The sequence below is a fragment of the Choloepus didactylus genome, chromosome 5 (genome assembly GCF_015220235.1).
Source record: "Choloepus didactylus isolate mChoDid1 chromosome 5, mChoDid1.pri, whole genome shotgun sequence".
NCBI lineage: Eukaryota > Metazoa > Chordata > Mammalia > Pilosa > Megalonychidae > Choloepus > Choloepus didactylus.
The window spans coordinates 165,329,048-165,351,737 of NC_051311.1; the positions used below are offsets into that span (position 1 = coordinate 165,329,048).

At 37.6% G+C, this 22,690-nt stretch overlaps 1 protein-coding gene and 1 long non-coding RNA gene across 2 annotated transcripts; one reads left to right on the top strand and one right to left on the bottom strand.

Annotated features, from left to right (window-relative positions):
- Positions 1-3,283: 3,283 nt before the first annotated feature.
- On the bottom strand, positions 3,284-11,475 carry LOC119534660 (histone H2A.V). Its single transcript, XM_037837263.1, has 5 exons — positions 11,280-11,475; positions 7,802-7,879; positions 6,500-6,613; positions 4,287-4,416; positions 3,284-3,615 (listed from the first exon to the last, which is right to left on the bottom strand). The coding sequence occupies exons 1-5, from the start codon at positions 11,280-11,282 to the stop codon at positions 3,554-3,556; spliced, it is 387 nt and encodes a 128-aa protein (XP_037693191.1). The 5' UTR covers positions 11,283-11,475; the 3' UTR covers positions 3,284-3,553.
- A 395-nt stretch (positions 11,476-11,870) lies between these two features.
- Positions 11,871-13,433, top strand: LOC119534661. Its single transcript, XR_005217083.1, has 2 exons — positions 11,871-12,178; positions 12,553-13,433. It is a non-coding gene; the product is annotated as an uncharacterized LOC119534661 (long non-coding RNA).
- Positions 13,434-22,690: the final 9,257 nt, after the last annotated feature.

A 22,690-nucleotide genomic window follows, 5' to 3' on the forward strand; every position in this document is an offset into this window, starting at 1 on the left:
ATTCCACACTTTCTGAGGCTTCCCTTGGAAATGGTGGTATGGACTGACACTGCAATAATGTGGACTCTCCAAAATGCCAACTACAAATACGACTTATAAATTCAGAAAACTGTTAGTAAGCACAAAAAATCGCTCTGACCTTATCACTCAGTATATATTCAGCCTATACCTTGGTTCCACATATCCCAGTGGCTCATGGATCATCCAAACCTCTCAATCAGCTAATATAATAACATGATCTGCTGAGAACACCTCTTAACAACAAATGACAAACAATAAAAACAGCAGGCATATAAGGACCATCCCATAGATAACAATTACGTGATAAAACAAAACCACACACACAAAAAAGGGAAATTTTAACTGTAGAATCTAGGGAGTGGGTACAAAAATTGGACACTGTATAATTAACTTTTCTGCATGCTTGAAACTCTTCATATTAAAATGTCAAAAAAGCAGCACTGCAATAAATTCAACCATAGGTACCAATGCCTGCATTTCGCGTTACTCCTACCCCAAATCACATGCTCTGTAGGCCCTTTTGTCAGAACTTCTCACGTACACTCCTCTCTTCATTTCCAGGACATCACTCATTTTGTTTCCCTTCATTGGACTCTTTTCAATTGCCCAAACGCAATCCATTCTTCCAGGCCCATTTCAAGTTCTCCCTTCATTAAAAAAAAATCCTTCCCTTTTCTGAAGTGCTATTGCACTTATCTGTGCTATATAATTTACAATACAGCTCTGGAATTGTTTTTAAAAATTTTTAGGTATGATAACAGTATTACAGCTCTTTTATTTTTAAGATTTCTTTTAGAGATACATATTAAAAACTGGGCTGTAAGTACATGGGGCTCATTACACTATTCTTGCTACTTCTGTGCTACATTTTTCATTTAAAAAAAAAAAACAAAAAAACCCAAAAAAAACTCAAAACATACAGTTTTGGGAACACAGTAGGTAATCAAATACTACCAAAATGATGATTTCATTATGTTTGAAACAATTATATAGAAAATTCTAGTAAAACACCATTATTCAAGCAATTCAGGCCAATGGAAGGTCTGTTGATTATTCTTTTTTCTACTTTGGTTTCTGAAAACTAATACATCACGTAAGAAAAAGTCTGGATTTTGACTTGTCAATACAGAAACTTCTTCAAACCATATGTCCAAAGATAATTCAATCAAAAAGAAAATTTCATTTTATCCTGCCTTGTAAATTAATAAGAACAAAAATGTTATTTTATATAGAATTCCAGCTAATTTACGCAGAGGAATGAGAGAATATCACCCATTTGACAATTATACTATGGATGGATTAGACTGATAACATCCAAACCTGCTCAATCTTAGTATTACAAAATGAGACACAAGCATGCATTATGTCCTTCCTGCTATGCTGCAACAGAAAGTACCTAACATCTAACATCACCTATGAATTATTTTTGTAAAAACACAAAACAGAACCACCACCAAAAAAAAAAACCCTCTAGATATTACTAGAAGTTTACTGGGACAAAAATTTTAAGTGATATTATGAGGAAGCATTTGGTAAAATCTAACGCTATAGGGCAAACAACTCACTTCCTTCAAAAATTAAATTAAATTACAAAAAAAAAAAAAAAGAAAAAAAGAAGAGGGAAGAGAAACCTATAGATTAAAGAGATCAACCAAATGCAAGGCTGATCTTGTCTGGATCCTCATTCAAACAAACCAACTGTGAAACAAATAATAAGAGAAGTCTGAATACTGACTGGATATTTGATTAGAAATTTTTTTAGCTGTCTTAATGCTGTTATAGTTATGTTCTAAAAAGTGCCCCATCTTTAAAGATACATATTGAAGTATGTATACATGAAAATATAACACACCAGGAACGGGGTTCATACTAACCCCACTGTGGGGAGGGGATAGGTGTGGATACAGTTAAAACAAGAATGACCATAGCATGATAACTGTTCAAGGTGGAACATGGGTAAATGGGAGTTCATTCTACTATTCTCTTTATTTTTATGTATTTTTGAAATTTTCCATAATAAAATATGCCTTTAAAATGAGTTTTGTTTTGAAAGCATTGTATTAAAAAACATTAAAAAAATTTCTTCTTCAATGAAGACTTCTAGGCAGAAAAATACAGAGTTCTCAGCTGGACCATTAAATGGTACATACTTGCTCAATTAAATCTTTTAACAATTACTTAGAAGCTCACAAAGAAAATGATTTTCAACAAAGAAACCTGTCTAAGCCTGCCCCCTAAGAGAGGAGGATACAAGGTGCCCCATAATAGTGTAGTAAATTTTCAGCACTGCTTTGCACCATAAGCTGACTGATATACTCTACAATTTACCTGAAAGGACAGACACTTATAAAAAGAACCAGGAATTTTAAGTTAGAAAGGGGATTAAAAAAATAAAAGCAACAAAAGTGAAAAGAAAAATGTGTATCTATAAACACCAATAGGAATATATCTGGTCAACTTTTCAGGAATAGATGAAAATGAAATCTAAATAACCAAGCAAAAATGATTTAGACTGGATGCAGCTCCAAAAATTAATACATACATGACTTGACAGGGAAGAAGCATTTTTCAATTACTATTGAATGCATAGTTAAATCTCAACTTATAGAATTTAAATTTCCGAAAGACCTATACAAACTGGAATTTTAAACCAAACAGCAGAAAACTGTGATAAATTTAATTTCAATTCCAGTGAGGAATGAGAGTTCTGGAGTCAGGCAAATCTAGGTTGGAATCCTAGTTCTAGGATTCAAATTTTTCTGCCATTTTCTAGCTACTAGGCTAAATGTTTTTTGGCAAATCATTTAACGTCTATAAGCCTCAGCTTCCACATCAATAAAATGGAAGTGATAAAATTTCCTGATTCGTCAGTACATGACATGGATCACATAAAGTACTTAGCACAGGACCTGATAAGTGCTCAATAAATAATTCAAATAATTTTGCTGCCCTATTTCATCAATCCTAAATGCACTTTTTTTTCCCAGTTTTACATCTCTTGAAATTGGGATGCGTCTTATAATTGATGGCATATCATGGTTTAATTGGCAGAGTTTTTCTTTAATAGTGGTATGTAAAATATTGGTGCATATTATAATCGATAGCATCTTAGTCAATGAAATATGGTATTAATCATGGTGAATTTATATTCCTAATTTCTGTTTTCAGATTATTCTGAATATAACCAAATTGAGATTAAAAAATTTTCAAAGTCTGAACAAAATCTTTCTAATACATCATGAACAAACAGTTTTGAGACAAATTAATTTTGTAAAAAATGGTTTATCAATTCTATTTTTATATAAAACACATGGGAGAAACCTAGCCAATCAACACACAATTGCTGCCACGTGAAAAGGTACTTTTATCAAACTTTGAATCTAAGAACATAAAATGTTTCTTTAGCATTTCTACAGTAATTGTCTATGCTCTTCCATTTAACTGGTTTAAAAATTCCACATATCCCCATTATTTCTTCTGTCCCAGTTACAGTACAATGACAGGGAGGAAGAGGGTTGGTTAAAACAACTCTCTAAGCAGTTTTCTGCTGTCCCTTCTTTCCAATCAGAGATTTGTGGATGTGAGGGATCACACCTAGAATGAAATAAAAATAGTATTATTAAAAACTTATGGCTGGTTCTATTTTAACACTTCAAATGCCTCAAGCGAAAAGAGTAATTATACAAAGAATGAAATTTACTACACTCTCTTTTCACATTCTGACCCTGTTAAAATATATATACCCAGGGCACCCCGTGAAACGTCCATGACCCCTCTAAAACTGTGTAAAAATTGTGTGATTTTCAATGCATTTTTCAGAGAAGAGGAACCAGTGTTTAGGACATTCTCCAAGAATGTGATCCAAAAGAATAAGAACCAGTGAAAATTACATTGTCACTAATCCAGACCCATTTGATGATCTCAAACCTTTAAAGGGGACGATGCTAAGCAAATTTTCAAGATCATCTTCCAAATATAGTTTAAACGGTGCAGAAAACATTTTAAACATCAGGCTTTAAGCACCATAAATGAAATTCAGGCCAAGAACTTGCTAAAATAAAAACATTAAATATAGCTACAAAAAGAAGAAATATTTATTTAGATCATGATGAAAAAAATGCCTAGAATCATAACAGACTTAAAACTTATGGAACTGAAGGTTATATACTTTTTAGTTAGCCACTTAAATGCACTAGATCATTGAATTGAATTACATATTTGTTAGAAAGACCAGCTATAATGTTTGCTCAAAAGGTAACACATACCACCTCCAGCTATGGTAGCCTTAATAAGAGAATCCAACTCTTCATCACCACGGATTGCAAGCTGCAAGTGACGTGGAGTGATACGCTTTACTTTGAGATCCTTAGAAGCATTACCTGCCAGCTCCAGCACCTACAAAGCATTCATGAAATAATATGTAAAACGAAGGTTGAAGTTTTTAAGAGTTCAGTATATACTCCCAATTATAGCTAAGTTGACTAGAAGCGTCCATCAACAGATGAATGGACAAACAAAACATATTATATACACACAACAGAATACAGTATTATTCAGCTATAAAAAGGAATGAAGTCCTGAATCATCCTACAACATGGGTGAACCTTGAAGACATCATGTTGAGTGAAATAAGCCAGGCAAAAAGACAAATATTGTATGATCTCACTTACATGCAATACCTAGAATAAGGAAATTCATATAGATAAATAGATTATAGGTTACCAGGGATTTTGGTGGAGGCTGGGGGATGGAGACCTGCGTATGTGAGGGGGGTGGGCAGTTATTACTTAATGGGTGCAGTTTGTTTGAGGTGATAAAAAAAGGTTGAGTTATGGATGTTGGTGATGGCAGCACAACATTGTGAATATATAAAATACTACTGAATTGTATAGTTAAATGGGAAACTTTGAGCTATATATACGTAACTACAATAAAATTTTTTTAAAAGTCAATAAAGCATCTATATATGCAACATACCAATGAAAACAATATATAAACCTATAATACATTTCTTTCTCATATTTCTATACTACCCTTTACTCTCAAAAGTATATTTCTTCACCTGACCCCTTTTATACTCATTATCTGCCACAGAGCTAAAAACCTGAGTAAAATCCTACTTCCACATAGAAAGAAATTAAAGGGCAAAGGATAACACTACTTCTTAAACCAAGATCCTAAATACGAACATTTAGAAAAGTCATTTATTTTATTCTTGCATAATCCTTAATGGCTGAAATTTATTTCTTAATATTTGTAGAAAAATTTAATGGGAATTTTCAACTAGAGAAATTTCAAAGTCCCAAATGGCTATAAAACTGCCTTTTTTCCTTCCATAAACTACACTAGCATTATAAAACCTTTATGGAAGTAATACAAGAATAACTATGCAGAGCCTTCTCATTTAAAAAGAGCAGCAACCCTGGATGTGAACAGAATCAACTGGCAAGCTTTTATAAACATCAATACCCTGGCCCCATTCTCCCAGAGATTCTGACTGGTCTGGGGTGAGCTTGGTGCATCAGTATTCTTTGAAAGCTCTCCATGTCATTCTAGAGCGACCCAGGCTGAGATGTGATTACTCCTGATCTAAATTCTTGGCTTAGGTTTCAGTATTTTCTTTACCTCTACCTAATGACTAACTGTAATTCAATGTTAAGAAAGGCCAATGGGATACAATGGTAATGATAATTAACATATAGGTTAAATCTAAATTCTTCAGCCTAGTTCTCAACCCCGTCTTTCCTAATAAGAACCTTCCTCTTGTTTCTACCAGGTTGGCTATCTCTACCATTTGCCTTGTTCACTACTGAAATTATTTCTCCTGCCTGCAATCTAGTTTAGTGAGTTTCATGGCTTCACATTTGTTCTCCTTAGGAAGGGTAGGGCTAAGGGAAAGTGGTGGTCCATGATCTAAGAATTAAGAACTCCTGCCCCCAAAATTTATCTTCTTGAAATGTCAAACTGAGCAAGATACAGCATCATGTAAAACTATGCAGAGAAACAGGATTGATTAGGTATTATTAACTTTTTTTTTCAATTTTATTGAGATATATTCACACACCACACAAACCATCCAAAGTGTACAATCCCTGGCTCACAATATCATCACACAGTTGTTCCTACATACCCATGATCAATTTTAAGAAGATTAACTTTTAATATCATAATATATTTGATATAATCTCATTAATTAAGAGATTATGCTGTAGCTTCACAAATACTGTCTGTTTATTATATACATACTTGGAGCATTCACTTAATAGGTAGTACAGTGTTTAAAATTTTTGTTACCTCACTTTTTTGGGTAATAAGTATTACTTATTTTTAATAAGTGTTCTTTATCTAATACCTACAGGTAACAGGAAAAACCACTATTAAAAAAACAACAACCAGCATATATACCCTTTTTGAAATATACTCTATGGATTTCAGCCCTTTTGGATTCACATATTCCCCAGGCACATCACCCACAAACCTCAGCAGTGAGATACTCCAGAATTGCAGCACTATACACTGCAGCAGTGGCACCAACCCTCCCATGGCTTGTAGTACGAGTCTTCAAGTGTCTGTGGATACGGCCCACTGGAAACTGAAAGATAAGATGTCTTAAGTGGAAATACTGAAGAGTCTAAAAATTTTATTACAGAATTTAATAAAAAGTGAAATAATATGAATAAAGCATGAAACAAACAAACAAAAAACTTGGCTGATTCCTAGGACATACATACAAGTCCTACGAAGTGTTAACTGCCAAATTGGTTTGGTTTCTACTATGTATTAACACAACTTGATGCCTGTTTCTGCCCTCCTGAGGATAGAACAACAGTTAAAAAAAATTAACCACCGAGTTTTATGCATTAACTTCATCATAGTATGGAAAACTTCACTATTATATGAAGGGAAACTATATTTTGCTGTCATCAACTGGACTTTCAACATGTTAGTATTTGTATCTAATTGACTCCTTAACATAATAACCACATGCTACTCTGAATCTCCACCTCCTTCCTCAGGGCTCTAATTCCATTCTTCCTTCCTCATTTTCAAGAGGTGACCTGATATCTAAGAAAAATCAAGACCATCCCCTCATTGCTATTTTTCCTTTCTACTTTCTGAGGAAAGGGCTCTTTCTAAGTTCCAAAGTATCTTAATCCCATTTGTCTGTGTCTTCAACTATCCCCCACCAAATCTGTTAAACACTTTCCTCACTCCTTTCCTGCCCCATCATTTCAGTATCTCCAATTACTTCCTTTCCACACAAAACCTCTGTAGACTCAACTTAAAATTTTTGAATTTGTGGGTTAAAGTTGTGACAACTCAAAATATGTGTGAAGTTTGAAAATACTTATGGTTTGGGATATATCACTTAATCTAAAACAGAGGTTATTAGGAAAACATTCAGAGGATTAATGCACAATTTGTTATTCTCTCAACAATTGTATCTCACCCTGAAAGTTAATGTACCACTACAAATGCCTTCCTTCAAAAGAAAACTAGCTTATCCACTTCATTATGATACAACTTATAAAAGAACCAGGAACATTAATTATAATCTAGATACAACAGACTTTAACAGAATCAAATCACCAAATTCATTTAAGACCTTTTCCTAGCTGGTTCTTCTTTAAAGACAGAAGCTTTAAGGTTTAAGTCTTGACCAATCACTCTCATTAGTAAAAGTCAGTGGAACTAGAAGAACATTTCTGTAACTTAATGAAACATCTGTGGCTCATGAAAATAATTTAATTGATGAACTGTTATAGCATGGATATATTACCTGGAGTCCAGCTCTTTGTGAGCGAGATACTGCCTTAGCCTTGGCCTTTCCACTGTCTTTTCCAGCTTTGCCTCCAGCCTAGATGAAAAAAAGCTTCTGATAAAGAGCTGAAAATGCTATTTTAAAATATCCAAGTAACAAAACATTTTCTAGTTTTATTTTAGATGGTTGAAAAAATCTAGGTGATCTCCTTCCTTGTTGTAAATATACATTTGATTATATCACTTTATATTCATTTCTATAAAAATTGAGACCAAATACTAAGTATCTATTGAAAAGTTGGATTTATAAAAATCTGAACATGTCTCAATTTTCAGATCGAAAAATCTAGACCAAGTCAATATAATTGCACTTTCATGCATGCTTGAAATATTTTATGATTTTTTAAAATGTCAATATAACATATGGTATTCCCAGAGAAACAGCCAGAACACAGCTCTTGTGGGAAAACTGGGGGTGGGGGTGGGTGGGTGCAACATACCTTTAAAAATCTATGAAAGGGAAAATAAATAAATAAACACAAAAACAACAATAAACTTCTATGAAAGGAGTTAACAAATAATGCTTTCAAATGATGGAAAATAAATATTTCACAAATAACCTTAATATACACTAAATCACGGTGTATGAATGCAATGGAATACATTATGCAGACATTTCAACAAATGAGGCACAGATAAATGTGCTGATAGGGAACAAGTCACAGAACATTCCACATGCAGGGAGCTCGCTGTCTGTATAAAAATGGGGTAGATGGAATATGTGTGTACATGTATTTTGCATAATATGTTAGAAGAATGTTTGCCACATAAGTGGGAAACCAATTTTCTCTTTTGTACTTCATGATTTTACCATTTAAATGCCTTTTTTTTTTTCCATTGTAAAAAAGAGCTAGTTAAAAAAAATACAGCTTACAACACTGGCTGTTTGAGGGTCTGTATTTTCAAAGTAGTGGGTAAGCTTTGAAATGTATATCCCCATTTTTAATGCTTACCTTAAAAATTTTAAGCTAAAACCAACCAAGTATAGTCAGTCCCCTAATTGCATGTCTCAGTAGATCTGCTATTCATCTCCCAAAATCATACGGGGGAAAAAAAAACTGCCTTAGAAGATATTAAAACAGGAAAAAAGTCTAGGCATGCATTCATGTTCTCCTTCTTACATTCAACACTTTCACAAGACTTATCTAAGTTTAATGGAGAACTGAGAATCTCTAGATGCCTCATATATCTTAATAATTTCTGACCATATTACTATAAAAAAGATATTGTCATTTTTGGATTTCTGAGGTCAACTATATGACAATTTATTCTTACCTATCCCTTAAATAAAGACAACTTTTCATCTATTTGCTCTAAGCAAATTTCAAAGACTCTCAACTAGTGCGTGACTGAACCAGAAAATAAGAACTACCTACTAATTAAAAGCCACTAACTGCAAAACTAAGCTTCTCAACTTATACTATTATCACTCTGCTTAAAGCCATTTTACCCTTACTGTTTCAAATCCGTTCTATTTGTTGCTTTATCTATTTGCATTTTAAGGCAGTAGAAATACAGTCAGATTCTAAAACCCTCAATACATTAAATGGCAATTTCCAAGTTTTGGCCATGATACAGTTCTTAATTTTAACAAAAACAAACTTTCAGAGTATCAAATTTGTCTGAATATAAAACTACAATAACTGGATAATGACTTTATCTTCATAGCCTCCTCAGTTTATATACTCTCCCAACTTTCCACCTTCATTTTAATATTGGTGATGACTGAGAAAATAAAAGCACTATAAAATTTTTTAAGAAATGAATCAACATTCACTTGGGTTAAGCCTCTTGATGGAAATCAAATTAGAATACATTTCACACAGAAAATTTTGAAAACTGGATACCATCATATTTTGATATTAGTGTAATAGATACATGTGCACTTCCCCTCATGCTTAAAATCTTGAAAAAAAAAAGGATATAATATAAATTAGTCCAATTGAAAGATTCAAGAATGACAACTGCCGCCTCTTATGTTTTTAAATTATGCATTTTTAGTTACTGGTAAATGGAAACCAAATACATAGCACATCTCTAGAGCTTAATGAGAAACATCTTAAAATCAGCCAGGATCATAAAAATCATCAGTTTGAGCAAGTTAATTTACAGATTGGTTGTAATCAGTGCCTCAGTTACTGAAAGCACTTTACTATGTATCACTGTACTGTAATTGCAAACTGTCAGCTACAGAGGCAATTATCCACAAAGTCTATTCCAGTTCTAAGATTTGGGAATTTTACAATAACCAAAATTTGTATCCTCTCCTTTGGCCAGTTCAGAGTGAGGTCTATGACATTCACATCAAGCACGCATCTAATACGATCTGCGGTGTGAAGGATGACAGCCTGGGCTCAGCTTTTATGCAACCAGCTCCGGCTGAAGTTACCTGTCCTAAAACAGACCACTTAAAGCAGGACTACCGACACAAATAAGATTTCACAGTAAGAGTATTATTACTATCTTCACACAATCTTTGACGCAATGCTGTTTATCCTTGAGCACTTTCTCCTTCCCTCAGCTTTACAAGGGTGCTGGAGTTTTATTCGCTTTCACTTTTAAAGACTCACACTTTTCTCACCTAAACCTGAATTTTAGAAAAAGCATTTAAGATGGAAAATCCACCGCAGGGGCCAAGGGAGGGCCTACTGTGAGACTGAAAACCGCAAACTGCGAGTGTGTCAGAAGGTATGGGCATTGATCTCCTATCTTTGCAATAATCTATAGTCGATCATGTATACAGTTACCATCTACAAAACCATTTTTTTTTTTTTTGTAGCTCAAAAGACGACGAATCTAAGCCCCTCTTCCCACACCAAAGATTATGTAACAAACAGCGTGGAAGACTTGTAACTTCTCAAGTGGTGCCCTGTTTGCCCTCACTTTGTGCAGTTATCACGGTCAAGAACAGAAACTGGTTCACACACTTCAAAACCGAATCTAGACTTCGGATCGTTTCTAACTTCCTCCTCCTTCCGACAATCAAAACAACTTTCGGCGACGCCGAGCCTCAGAAGCCGCGCAGGCGGCTCGGCCCGGACGGACCTATTTGGCTCGGGAGCCAACTTCGCGAACGACGCGCCCACCGAGGCTCTCTGCGCTTCCCGGGCAAGTTAGGGCCGCGACGAGCCAGCGGCTCCATCAGCGCCCGGGCTTCCGGCGCGGGATTTAAAGAGGAAGGGCTGCGGACCGCCCCCGAAGAAGCGCGGAGACCGGCTCGGCGAGGACCCGGGGCCAGACCGGGCGCCCGGGAAACTCCGCTCTCAACACGTAGCGGCCGCGGACCGGCGACAGGCCTGCGCAGGGGATCGCCTGGCCGCAAACGACGCCCGGGGGGGTAAGACTTCCAGCGCCCAAGGGCCGCCCGCGCGACCCCCGCCATCTGCCCCCACGGCCCCTGGCTGAGAGGAGAAACGCCGGCCCGCTCCGGCCCTCACCATCGTCTCGGCGCTGCTCCCGGCGTGCTGCGCCGCTTCCACCCGTCCGCTCTGACGCGGCGCCGAAGCCGCTTCACTCGGCCCGCGCGCGCAGCACCTGCTCCCCCTCCGGAGCCGCCGCCGCCGCCGTCGTTATCGCAGCCCCAACCGCTGCTGGCACCGACGCCGCCGCCACCACCGGAGCCCAGACAATACCCACGGCCCGCCTCGCACCTCCCCCGCCAATAGCCGCTCGCCTTGCTGGTTTGAACCCTCGGGTCCGACCAATCGCGCGCCTCCTTCTAGTCCGACTCCGCCCCCCTCCTCGCCACCTCCCTAACGGTTGCTTGTTTTTGCACACGGCACGCGGAGGCGGGGCCTCAGGCCCCAAAGCCCACGGATTTGTGCGCGAGGTGGGCGGGAGGAGCTCACCGCCCTCCACCTGCCTCCGCGCGCCGGAGCCGGACGAGCAGAAGAATAGGCCAATGGGGCCGGACGCTTGGCTGAAGCGAGCCAATGAAAACATCGCCCGCGAGCAAGGTAGGCGGGCTGCCGGGAATGACAGCAAAATTAGCCACTGGTTGCAGCGCTTTGAGGCAGCTGTTGCTTTCCCGCCCATTCTCGGCTTCAGTTTTTCGGGTCCTGGGACTTGTTTGGGAGGGAAGTGGCTGTGGAAAGTCGTTTTTCCTGCGGCTTCTCACGCAGACTCCCCGGATTTCTTAGTCCGAACCAGGACTTGTAGGTCCCTGCATCCCGGCGGGCACTGATTTCAGGGTGGGAAGAATTTTACCCTCAGCAGCTCTACCGGCCGTCGTACTTTCCTGGTTCTTTAACCTTCCACATCATTCCATCCTCCCGGGTGTTCCGCGGAGCTGACCGGGATGTCTCCTCAGCACAGGAGCGGTGACCTCTTCGGCAAGGTTCCGCTTGGCCTCCTTCGTTTGCCTTCTTCTCCTTCTGTCGTGAGGTTAAAAGTTTTGGGGGGCTCTTCCAACTAAAAACGAAGAAAAGCTACAGAATGGAATTGCCTTGCACCGAAAAGTGTTGGGAAAATTATGTAGCATGTGTGAAAGCGGCTGTCTGGTAGTAGGAACTCCCGTGGTAGTTTTCCTTCCCTTCACGGCCTTGTTTCCACTATTTAAGGAGGCCCTTCTTTGCCATCTGTATTACAGCCTCGACGACCTTAGAGAGGCCACTAAGAAATAGTTTTCTGAGAAATAGCCCTTAGTGTTTAGAAATAGTTCTTAGATATTTATTCTGACTCATAACTGAAATTCTGTTGTTCTTTCCACAGTGTTATGCGCTGACTGCTCTAGGCGGTGTTCTCAGTGCTGAGGATTAAGTAGTGAACAAAATAAAAGTTCCTGTTTTCATGGAGATTTCCATCCGGTGAAGACATTTTCTTGGCCTAGCAGTTCAGAAATTCATTACCAGGTAGGCAATACCTGTCCCGAAATTCGACACTGTCTTTCTTCTCACATGGACTGAAGCTTCGGGCTCAGTCTCCATCTTGGAGGAAGTGAGTCTTTAAGAAAAGGGAATTTTTGTATTTGAAGACAGGCACAGTGTGGGCTTTCAACTTCACCGGCCTCTTTGCTTGGTTCAGTGTCTGGTATCCTCTAAACGTCGGAGAAGAAAGACTACCAGTCCATTTTTAAACTGCTTGGATAGGCAGTGTGGTCTGGAGAAAGACCTGAGTTGAGTCAAGACTCCTTCACTTACAAGTCATGTGACTGGACAAGGGGATTGCCATAACCAAGACTGTTTTATTTGCAAAACTGAAAATAGCAATACCTCTTTTACAGTTTGAGTGTGTATTATTCAATAATAGATGTAAAAGGGCTTAGCACTATACCTAGCAGATAATAAATTTGCAACAAATGTTAACTTACTTCCTTAACAGGAAATTCATTTTATCACCTACCACTCTCTGCCCCTCAGCTTTCCTGGCACTGAATTAGATTCTAACTCCTAAATGGAGTTAGGTTGAAAGAAACTGATTCCTGTAACAGACAATAGTAATCCTGTTACTGATTTATATATCTTGTTTAGAGATGAAAGAAATGCATAGAGGCACATAGACTGAAGAAAAATGGTTAGAAGTTTTCTGACATCAGTAAACAGAGAAACTCTGACTAGTAACAGTTTAATAAAGCATGTGTGCTGATGAATGAAGTCTGGTTTCCAGTGAACTAGAATTATAGTTTATTTATGCCAAAGAAGGCAGTGTGATCTCGTGAAGAATACCAGTTTAATCAGGGAATTTTAGATAATTGCCTTCTAGAAATGATAAACTACCAAATATTGACAAGGTATTCAACTTTGCTGGATTTAACTCAAGTGGTCCCTAGACACACAGCATCAGCATCACTTGGGAACTTGTTAGAAACTTGGATTTGGCTCTCCCTTACCTCCTGATTCAAAAAAGATTGGAGGTGGGGTGCAGCCATGGTGTTTTAACAAGCTCTCCAGGGCTCAGGTACATGTTAAAATCTGAGAACCATTGTAGAGTATATGCTGTGGTGTACAGCCCAGATCCCACTTCAAGCGTGAGGCACTTATGTGCTCAGCTCCTGAGACAGTGTTGACTGATGATTGCTCCGGAGTCTCTCCCTAGGAGTTTCACTCAGCTGAAGAGAGCTGCAACACCTAAGGCTTTATGCCTCCTTCCGGGGTGTGTGTGTAGGGGGGTGGGGTGGAGAGCCAATCTCCAGTGACTTGGTGGATGTGGGCTACAGTGCCCAGCTCTCTTGCCTCAATTTGTGACAACTCTGAAGGTCTACTCCAGTTCCCATGTTTCCTGTGATTAGTGCTGATTTGCTATAATTGCATTGCAGTTCACCTTCCCCCTCTATTCATTCCTGACTCCTTTATTTTCTCGAAGCAATGTCCCCAAGAGCGTTCCCCAGTAAACCTCTTGCATGCAAATCTTCATCTTAGAGTTTGTTTCCTGGGAAACTTGACTTAAGATAGTTTCACTATACTGAAGTCACTGCTTGCCTCTGCAGAGGTAAAATGGATGGCCTAGGGGCAGAGGTGGGAGGGGGTGTTTTCACTGTGTACCCTTTTTCCCTTTTGAAATTTGTACATGTGAACATACACTCAAAAGCTTATTCAAATCCCCACTCAAAAGCAAATTAAGTGTTTTAGCCTTTTCAGAGGACAGCCTTAACAATTAGTACATAGATTCCAGGAGTTTTTATCCCTGTGCTCAGCTTGAAATTACATGTTACTGCTACAGTATACCAAAATATTATAAAGCCTTAAAGAGACAGACATATTCTTTCGGTCACTCCCGTAAAGGGCAGCCAAGTTCTCCTTTTTTCTGTAAACCTCCCTGGAGAGGCTTATCCCAGATCTCAATGGCAAGGAAGCTACTTCCATTAGACAGAAACTGCCTGTTTCTAAATGAGGTAAATCAGGATACTTTGTGACGCTGGGTCTTAGAGGCTGGAAAGTACATTCACATTTCTACTTTGTTTTCTGCATCCGTCCTGGGCTTTGCCAGTAGAGGGCGCTGGAGAGAACCGGCAAGATTGATGAGGGAAAAGGGGCACGCCTGCTTTCTCTTCCTGTGAATTATCACCCAAGCAGCACATTTCACTCCCGGCAGTAGCAGAGCCTTCTGGTAGCAGCAGCTGAATCAGTTTTTCCAACACTTGTAAAACCAGCCTCATTGCCCCTCCAACCCCCCCTAGCTCCAGTCAGCTCTCTTTTCAGAGGTTTAAATTTCAACTTCACAGGGCTTTTAGGTTTCTAAAAGTTTTCCTTTTGTTTCTTAAAGGTGGTAGCTGCTAGTTGCTACCTCTTTTTACCCTTTTAGTAGTTAAATCACTTTATACCCAGTTTACAATACTTTGTATTAATTTTCTCTGTTCAAATAACTGGGGTGGTTTCTGTAAATGTACAATGTACATTTACAGTGTACATTGACTGATACAGTATATAATCTTTTGGGGGGAACTTTTATTATAGAAAAGTTTAAACATACACAGAAGTAAAGAGAATAGTACAGTGAACCCAACATATCCATCACACAATTACAATGATTAGTAAGTTGTGACCACTTTCATTTAATTTTTTAATGCAATTTTATTGATACCTATATATTCATACACCATGCAGTCCATCCAAAGTATACAATCGACGGCTCACAGTGTCATCACATAGTTATGCATTCATTATCACAATCAATTTTAGAAATTTTAATTGCTCCAAACAAAACAAAACATCGTGTAGCCCTTATCCCCCCCCCATTATTGACCCCTAACATTGGTGTGGCACATTTGTTACTGTTAATGAAAGAATATTAAAATATTACTAACTGTAGTCCATAGTTTGCAATAGGTGCAATTTTTCCCATATACCACTCTATTATTAACTCCTTGTAGTACTGACATATATTTATTTTAGTTCATGAAGGAACTTTTTTATATATGTATTGTTAATCACAGTCGTCATCCACCACAAGGGTCACTGTGTTATATAATCCCATGTTTTAAGCTTTAGCTTTTCTTTTAGTGATGTATATGACTCTAAACTTCCCCTTTCAACCACAATCACACACATAATTCACTGCTGTTAATTACACTCTCCATAATGTGCTATCACCTCTACCCATTTCCAAATATTTAAACTGAACCTAGTTAAAAATTTTGTACACATTAATCATCTACTTCCTGTTCTCTAGCCTCATTCTATTTCCTGGTAACCTGTATTCTAGATTTTATTCTATGAGTTTACTTATCATAATTCGTTCATATTAATGAGATCATATAATATTTGTCCTTTTGTATCTGACTTATTTCACTCAACACAAGTCATCAAGGTTCATCCATATTCCACATGCTTCAGGACTTCATTCCTTCTTACTGCTGAATAATATTCTATCAAATGTACATATGACATTTTGTTTATCTGTACATTGGATGATGGACACTTGGATTGTTTCCATCTTTTGGCAATTGTGAATGATGCTGCTAGGAACATGAGTATGCAAGTGTCTGTTCGCATTCCTGCTTTCAGTTCTGGGTATATACCAAGTAGTGGGATTGCCGGGTCATAAGGTAGCTCTATACTTATCTTTTTGATGAACCGGCAAACTGTCCTCTACAGCAGCTGTACCATTTTACATTCCTGCCTGCACTAGATCTTGAAGATGTTTCCCTACATTTCTTCCAGGAATTTTATAGTACTGGCTCTTATATTTAGGTATTTGATCCATTTGGAGTTAATTTGTGTATAGGGTGTGAAACAGGGGTCCTCTTTCATTCTTTTGCGTATAGATATTCAGTGCTCCTAGCACAATTTATTGAAGAGACTGTTCGGTCAAGTGGATTTGGAGCTGGATTACTTTTGAAGTAAATCCAAAGTAAAGGAAAAAGGCAACAGAATTTTTAGAGGAAAATTGTTTTCTTACAAAAACCTTGGTTCATCTTGAATTTGTACAATGTGCATGCATTACCTATTCAAAAAATAAAAAGAACAAACTAAACACAAAGCAAGCAGAAGGGGGAAAATAATAAAGATTAGAATGGAAATAAATGAAGTAGGAAATAGTAGAACAATAGAGAGAATCAATAAAAACCAAAAGTTGGTTTTTTTAAAAGATCAACAAAATTGACAAGCCTTCCATTAGACCAAGGAAAAAGAAGACTCAAATTACTAAAATCATGAGTAAAAGGGGAGATCACTTCTGACCTTAGAGAAATAAAAGATTAAAAAGGAATACTTTATGCCAACCAATTAGATAAGCTAAACAAGTTTGAACTGGACAAATTCCTAGAAAGACACAAATTACTGAAACTGATTAAAAAAAAAAAAAAAAAGATCTGAATAGTAATGAAAAAACTCCCACAAAAAATACTGTAGAACCAGATGGCTTTAATGTTGAGTTCTGTCATCGCAAACTCTTCCAAAAAATAGAGGAGGAAGGAACCCTTCCCAACTCATTACATGAAGTTACTATTACCCTGATACCCAAGCCAGACAGACATTACAAGAAAAGAAAGCTGAAGACCAATATCCTTATGATTATAGAAACAAAAAGCCTCAAACTAGTGAAACAAGTTAAGAAAACCTATAAAAAGGATTATACACCATGACCAAGTATGGTTTATCCCAGGAATGCAAGGTTGGTTCAACATGAGATAATGTAATACACCATATTAATAGACTAAAGGACAAAAACCACATGATCTTCTCATTAGGTTAATAAAAAGTATTTGGCAAAATCCAATATTCTTTCATGACAAAAATATTCAACAACTAGGAGTAGAAGGGAAATGCCTCAACCTGATAAAGTCCATTTATGAAAAACCCATGGCTAACATCAAACTCCATGGTGAACAACTGAAAGCTTTCTTTCAAGATCAGGAACAACATAAGGAAGTCTGTTCTTGCCACTTTTATTCAACATTACACCAGAGGGTCTAGTCAGGGCAATTAGGCAACCAAGAGAAATAAAAGGCATCCAAATTGGAGAGAAAGAAGTAAAACTATCTATTTGTGGAAGACAGAATCTTGTATATAGAAAATTATAAGGAAACTGTTAAAAACTATTAAAACTAATGAACAACTTCAGCAAGGTTGCAGGATAGAAGATCAATTTACAAAAATCAGTTATGTGTCTATGCACTAGCAATTAACAAATCAAAAATGAAATAAAGAAAAACATTCTATCTGTAATGGCATCAAAAAGATTAAAACACCTAGGTATAAATTTCACAAAACAAGGGCAAGATTTATATGCTGAAAACTACAAATTGTTGAAAGTTATAGATCTAAATAAATGGAAAGACATCCCACGTTCATAGATCATAAGACTTAATATTGTCAAGATGACAGTACTCCCCAAATTGATATACAGTTTTAGTGCAATCCCTAACAAAATCCCAGCTAATTTTTTTCACAGAAATTGAACAGCTGATCCTAAAATTCATATGGAAATGCAAGAGAACCAGAATAGGCAAAACAGTCTTCAAAAAGAACAAAGACAATGTGGTACTGGCATAAGGGTAAACATAGATCAATGAAATAGAATTGAGATTCCAGAAATAAATCCCTACATCTTTGGTCAATTGATTTTCAACAAGGGTGATAAGACAATTTGATGAGGAAGAAATACTCTTTTCAATAAATGGTGCTGGGATCTCTATATAAAGGGAACTTCTTTTCTTTCTTTCTTTTTTTTTTTTGCATAGAAAATGGATTTCCAGGGAATTAATTAACATTAACAGTGAACAATTTAGGGTGATTAAGTTTTGGTAGATTATGATTATTTTTATATCTTCTGTATTTTTAAAATTGTCATCTTTGTATATCAGCTTTATTATCAGAAAGAATGTTGTTTAAAAATACTTCAACTTTATAAGTGGAGAAATAAAATATAGAATTAATGTGAACATAGAAGAAATGAGCTAAGTTTTTCAACAGTTTCAGCTCATTCATCCTTATAATTTGAGTACCTGTTATGTGCTAGGCATTGGGTTAAGTGTTTAACTACTTTCCTTACATGCTTTTTAATCCTTACAACAAAATGCGAACTAGACACTATTATCTCCATTTTACAAATTTGAAAAAGGTTCAGAAAGATTACGGGAATTATTTCATATTGCATGGCTGGTAGGTGACAGAATTAGATTTGGAATGCAGGTTGCATGTAAGGCCTATACTCTTTCCTGTCTGCCTTCTGCTGTGAAAACTACACACAGGTGTATACATGCTTTCGTATATGTGAGCTTCCAATTCTGCTAAGTCTTTTGTACTGTAACAACAGCTTGTAAACATCTGGTTGCCTCATCATACCATTTTATGCCCTTATTATTTATTCATAAGAAAGTGTGAATTCTGGGAGTGATTAAATAAATTTTGGAATATCCATGTTATAGAACCTTAAGTAACTTGTTAAATTAATGAGGTTGACTTATATACACTAAGATCGCCAAGACAGTTTGTTATAAAAATGTTGCAGAATAATATGTTCAGTATAGTTCAGTTTATATTAAAATAGATAAGCTCCAGATGATAGGTATGAATGTACCTCTGTGAATGCACAGAAAGAGGACTTAAAGGTTTAACATCAGGCTTCTGACAGTCATTACTTCCAAGAAAAGGAGTAGGAGTGTGGGAATAAAGAGGATATTCTCATTCTGCTCCGTGTTCTTGGCTGAATGTATTTATGTAACATTTGTGTTTAAAAGTGTAAGAGACTAAAACTGTGGCTTTGAATCCAATCTGACCATTTTTATTACTGATAGAGAACAAAACACTATCCATAGAGTATGTATCCAAAAATACAGATGCATTACCTTTTGACTCCCAAATCTCCACTTCTGGGAATCTATCCTAAAGCTATACCTTTATCTGTATGAAATGATATATGTACAAGGTAATTTAATGGAATATCACCCAGCTATAAAAATGAATGAGAGACATATTTATATACAGATATAAAAAAACATCTCCAGAATATATTAGGCAAAAAAAATAAAACAAGGTGTGGAACAGTATATATAGTTATATTTTGTGTAAGAAAGGGAAATAAAAATACTTGTTTTTCTTAAATGCATAAAGAAATACTGGAAGAATAAATAAGAAACTAATAAAAATGGTTTTCCATGGGTTGTGCGACTGTATAATTTATTGTCCAAACTGGAACACTTTTGAAAGTGAAGGGGGGGTGCTAAATATAATTACAATTATGTAATTTTTTGACTGATAAGTTTGTGGATTCTATAACACTCATGTATATTAAAACAAAAAACTTTTTATTATTGGTATAAAATGATAAGCACTTCTCAATTTCTTTCCAGTACAGAATATAAAATTATCCCATTAAAATAGTAGTAGTTCCTCCCTTTATCCAGTGTATTGACAGATAAGTAGAAAAATGGGGACAAAGTATATTAAAAACAGGGTAGGATGGTGGGGTGGAATGTTTTTGGTGTTTTACTTTTATTTTTATTTTTTCTGGAGTAAGGAAAATGTTCAAAGATTGATTCTGTTGATGAATACAAAATTATATGATGTTACAGTGAATAGTTGTACACTGTGGATGATTGTACGGTATGTTAATATATCTCAATAAAATTGTATTAAAAATTCTTCAAATACACACAAAAATTCAAAAAAAAAAAAAAATAGTAGTTCCATTAAATGATTCTTTCCATAAATCAAGGTATTCCAGGGTCATTTTTCATTTACTTTGTTCAGTCTTTCCCTTCCTTTTGTAGGGATAAATTTCAATGTCTTCCTGTGTGCAAGTCTTGTTTTTAGTAATTGCAGTTCACTAAGATCTTTAAAAACAGAAGTAGTTTCTTTTCTTTTTTTTTTGGTTTGCCATAAATTTTTTTAATTCAGTATTATTGAGATATATTCACATACCATACAGTCATCCATGGTGTACAATTAACTGTTCACAGTACCATCATATAGTTGTGCATTCATCACCCCAGTCTATTTTTTGAACATTTTCCTTATACCAGAAAAAATAAGAATCAAAAATAAAAGTAAGGAGGCGGGGCAAGATGGCAGGAGGCGGGGCAAGATGGCAGACTGGTGAGCTGTATGTTTTAGTTACTCCTCCAGGAAAGTAGGTAGAAAGCCAGGAACTGCGTGGACTGGACACCACAGAGCAATCTGTCTTTGGGCATACTTCATACAACACTCATGAAAATGTCAAACTGCTGAGATCAGCGACATCTGTAAGTTTTTGCGGCCAGGGGACCCGCGCCCCTCCCTGCCAGGCTCAGTCCCGTGGGAGGAGGGGCTGTCAGCTCCGGGAAGGAGAAGGGAGAACTGCAGTGGCAGCCCTTATCGGAAACTCATTCTACTGATCCAAACTCCAACCATAGATAGACTGAGACCAGACACCAGAGAATCTGAGAGCAGCCAGCCCAGCAGAGAGGAGACAGGCATAGAAAAAAAAAAAACATGAAAAACTCCAAAATAAAAGCAGAGGATTTTTGGAGTTCTGGTGAACACAGAAAGGGGAAGGGCGGAGCTCAGGCCTTGAGGCGCATATGCAAATCCCGAAGAAAAGCTGATCTCTCTGCCCTGTGGACCTTTCCTTAATGGCCCTGGCTGCTTTGTCTCTTAGCATTTCAATAACCCATTCGATCTCTGAGGAGGGCCCTTTTTTTTTTTTTTTTTTTTTTTTTTTAACCCTTTTTTCTTTTTCTAAAACAATTACTCCAAGAAGCCCAATACAGAGAGCTTCAAAGAATTGCAATTTGGGCACATCAAGTCAAGAGCAGAACTAAGAGAGCTCTGAGACAAAAGGCAATAATCCAGTGGCTGAGAAAATTCACTAAACACCACAACTTCCCAAGAAAAGGGGGGTGTCCGCTCACAGCCACCATCCTGGTGGACAGGAAACACTCCTGCCCATCGCCAGCCCCATAGCCCAGAGCTGCCCCAGACAACCCAGTGTGATGGAAGTGCTTCAAATAACAGGCACACACCACAAAACTGGGCGTGGACATTAGCCTTCCCTGCAACCTCAGCTGATTGTCCCAGAGTTGGGAAGGTGGAGCAGTGTGAATTAACAAAGCCCCATTCAGCCATCATTTGAGCAGACTGGGAGCCTCCCTACACAGCCCAGCAGCCCAGAACTGCCCTGGGGGGACAGCACTCACCTGTGACATAGCACAGTCATCCCTCAACAGAGGACCCGGGGTGCACAGCCTGGAAGAGGGGCCCACTTGCAAGTCTCAGGAGCCATACGCCAATACCAAGGACTAGTGGGTCAGTGGCAGAGACAAACTGTGGCAGGACTGAACTGAAGGATTAGACTATTGCAGCAGCTTTAAAACTCTAGGATCACCAGGGAGATTTGATTGTTAGGGCCACCCCCCATCCCTGACTGCCCAGAAACACGCCCCATATACAGGGCAGGCAACACCAACTACACACGCAAGCTTGGTACACCAATTGGGCCCCACAAGACTCACTCCCCCACTCACCAGAAAGGCTAAGCAGGGGAGAACTGGCTTGTGGAGAACAGGTGGCTCGTGGACGCCACCTGCTGATTAGTTAGAGAAAGTGTACTCCACGAAGCTGGAGATCTGATAATTTAGAGATAAGGACTTCAATAGGTCTACAAACCCTAAAAGAACCCTATCAAGTTCAGCAAATGCCACGAGGCCAAAAACAACAGAAAATTATAAAGCATATGAAAAAACCAGACGATATGGATAACCCAAGCCCAAGCACCCAAATCAAAATACCAGAAGAGACACAGCACCTAGAGCAGCTACTCAAAGAACTAAAGATGAACAATGAGACCATAGTACGGGATATAAAGGAAATCAAGAAGACTCTAGAAGAGCATAAAGAAGACATTGCAAGACTAAATAAAAAAATGGATGATCTTATGGAAATTAAAGAAACTGTTGACCAAATTAAAAAGATTCTGGACACTCATAGTACAA

Excerpts from the sequence above, each read along its gene's own strand:
- LOC119534660 (XM_037837263.1), bottom strand. Across the intron at positions 6,614-7,801 it reads CACAAAGAGCTGGACTCCAG|TTTCCAGTGGGCCGTATCCA; the intron begins GTAATATATCCA and ends CTTATCTTTCAG. Across the intron at positions 3,616-4,286 it reads GGCTACCATAGCTGGAGGTG|GTGTGATCCCTCACATCCAC; the intron begins GTATGTGTTACC and ends ATTTCATTCTAG.